We start from the raw sequence: 2,725 nt of genomic DNA, 5'->3' as shown, positions 1-2,725 counted from the left end.
ATGTTGAAGAATGTAGAGTATTGGAGGAGAGAACAACTGAAATGGTTTTTGGAAAGAATTTGTTTTCTAGCTAAATATGACTACATGTCTAAGGAAAATTGGGCACCATTGTATTTTGCTGAAAATGGGGGGAAGGTCAGTTGGGCACATTGGGTGTATGATAGGATTCATGCAGAACTCTTTACATCGGATAGAAGAAAGACCTAGTTGAGTAGCAGGTTAGCAGCATTTCTGTCTGCTTTGTTTGCTTTTTCTGAGAAAGTTGATGTAGGGGAGGTCACAGTTTCTCTCATTACTCCTATCAATGTGGTCAGTCTTGGGCCGGAACAGGGGAGAATATCTGACAAAGCAAAGTTTATTAAAAGCGTGTATGAAAAGCTGAGGACCATACATGATTTTATTGAAGTAGGATACACTGAGGATGAGGCCAAGATGGCATTGGCTAGTCATGAGCAAAAACTGCTTATGGGGAATTTGCTCAAGAGTTTGGATGTTGAGACACAAACTCCTAGTAGGGTTATAGGCAAAAATTTTAACATGCCCAAAAAGAGGAAGCTGGATAGTGCTTTGCATGAGGTGGCCAAATCATTAGATTTCTCTCCAACTGGTCCTAGTACTTTTGCTAAATCTGATTTGCTTATTACTGATGTACCAACAGCTCTGAAGATGTTGCAGGAATTACAGGGATTTGTAAGGTATCAGCAGCACAATATGGAGGAACAGTTACAAAATATAGCTGAATCTAGTCTATCTAAAGCAATGCTGCACCAACAGTCGGAGTTGGTGGAATCCTTGAAGCAGGAATTGGTAGAGCAGAAGGAGAAACATCAACAAGAGATACATGATCAGCTGCAACTACATCAACAAGAGATAGCAAAGGTTAAGCTCTCCTTGGGAATGTTTCAAGAATGGACTAAGGAATTGAAGGCAGAGTCAATTCTGAGCTGGATCAGGTGTCTAGCAGAAATACAAAGTTAGAGGTGGAGAATGAAATGTTACAACAAAGGTTGAAACCTTTGGAAGCTCTGGAAAAGCGAGTATTAGCTCAAGAAGATATCAATGTTTCTGGAGTGCTCATGGATGAAGGGGATCTCAATCTGGTAAGGCAACAGTTGGTTGAGGGGATGCAGGATGTTTGGAAAGCAATGAGAGAAAGGCTGACATCAGTTATCAAGTATCCCTATGAGGCTGTGAGATCAGGCTTCATCAATTCTCATGAAGCTGCCTTATTAGAGACAGTTGAATCTCTGAAGAAAGAAAAAGATGTTTATCAGGAGCAACTTCAGGAGTTCAAGGATAAACAGTTGCAGGTGGATGAAGAATTCATGGTACAAGGTGGTTCTGCACTTAAAAAACTAGTGCATGTTTCTGTTCAAACACTGCAAGCTGCTGAGGAAATTCAGAAGTCAAGTGGAGAAGCTTTTCCAATGGAGGTTGAATATCAGAAGGAGATTACAGATGCTGCAAATATTGAAGTTCCAGAACTCAGTGCAGCAAAGAATGAGGAGACTGTGGTGACTACAATACAAGAAGCTGATACTGAAACAGTTCTCAAAGATATGTTTGAAGTTTAGGATGGTCAGGAATTCTTCTGTCTATCTCTTGTTGATCAAGGGATATGTGGATTCGAGTCAGATTTCAGAGAAATCCACCACTGGGCTGTGCCATGTGTTGACACGCATATTAGAGTACCAATTTAGTAGTTAGTCAGAAGTGCTTCATCGGATATAGTTAGTCGGATCATAGTTAGTTGGATGTTGTTTAAATCGGATATTTAACAGTTATGATATATCAAGACTGAGGTTGTTATTACCAGTCTGTTTTGTATGATGGTTATAAGTCGGTTCTGGGAGTTGTGATGGCGCAGTTGTATTCAAAGATGGCGAAGTTATATTCAGAGATGTTGTAGCTCTTCTTGATCATTGAAGCACTCTTGCTATCTTAATTCTGAGTTATCAATTCCTTCTATCTCTTACCTTCAGTATGATGTTAGTACTTCTGTGTATTGTTTCCGAGTTATGAGATGCTGAAAGAATTGTGATGCACTATGCATTTCCTGTGTTGATGAACCACAACAATCTGACACGATAGATTTTGGTTATCCCTGGTGTTTGAAAATCTGAGATATGAAGATGGTTGCCATTTGGTGTGCCTTAATAGTCTTTTTGATAGGAATAAAGTGTGCTTGTTTGCTAAACCTATCGACTATTGTCCCTATTCCCGCATTCCCATGGATAGACTTGGTTAATCCAAAGATAAGATCCATGGATATACTCTCCCATGGCGAATGAGGAATTGGCAATGGCTAGAGTAATCAAGGTCTCTTTCCTCTATCATACTTAGTCTTTTGGCATACCACACATTTTGAAGCATACTCTTCTATGTCCACTTTCATGGTAGGCCAATATAAGTATGTCTCTACTCCTTGAAGAGTAGGTTAAATGCCTATATGCCCCACATAGGGAGAATCATGGGATTCATACATGACTTTCTCACAAAGAGAGTAGGTAACACAGTCTATTGCCATGGACAAGATAACCATCCTGCAAGGTGAATGGTTCCTCTTTCTTCCCCAAAGCAAGGGCTGACATTACATCTTTAAAGTCAGGGTCAGTAGCATACTTATCTATCATAGAAGATAGATCATTGTGCGTTGCTATAGACAGCGCATTGACTTTTGGTTGTCATGAAAGTGCATCGGCCACTTGATTGTGCTTACCAGCAA

General features: G+C 40.0%; 1 protein-coding gene across 1 annotated transcript; it reads left to right on the top strand.

Moving 5' to 3' along the window:
- Nucleotides 1-1,325: 1,325 nt before the first annotated feature.
- Nucleotides 1,326-1,574, top strand: LOC147436840 (uncharacterized). Its single transcript, XM_086485788.1, has one exon. It carries the CDS (start codon nt 1,326-1,328, stop codon nt 1,572-1,574), a length of 249 nt encoding a protein of 82 aa, XP_086341914.1.
- The last annotated feature ends 1,151 nt before the right edge of the window (nt 1,575-2,725 follow it).

The sequence above is a fragment of the Adiantum capillus-veneris genome, chromosome 17 (assembly GCF_014529385.1).
Source record: "Adiantum capillus-veneris isolate H3 chromosome 17, ASM1452938v2, whole genome shotgun sequence".
Lineage (NCBI taxonomy): Eukaryota > Viridiplantae > Streptophyta > Polypodiopsida > Polypodiales > Pteridaceae > Adiantum > Adiantum capillus-veneris.
This window is presented reverse-complemented; position numbering and strand designations above follow the sequence as displayed.

Bases quoted from the DNA above. Each gene is read 5' to 3' on its own strand.
- LOC147436840 (XM_086485788.1), top strand. From the start codon at position 1,326: ATGGTACAAGGTGGTTCTGCACTTAAAAAACTAGTGCATGTTTCTGTT.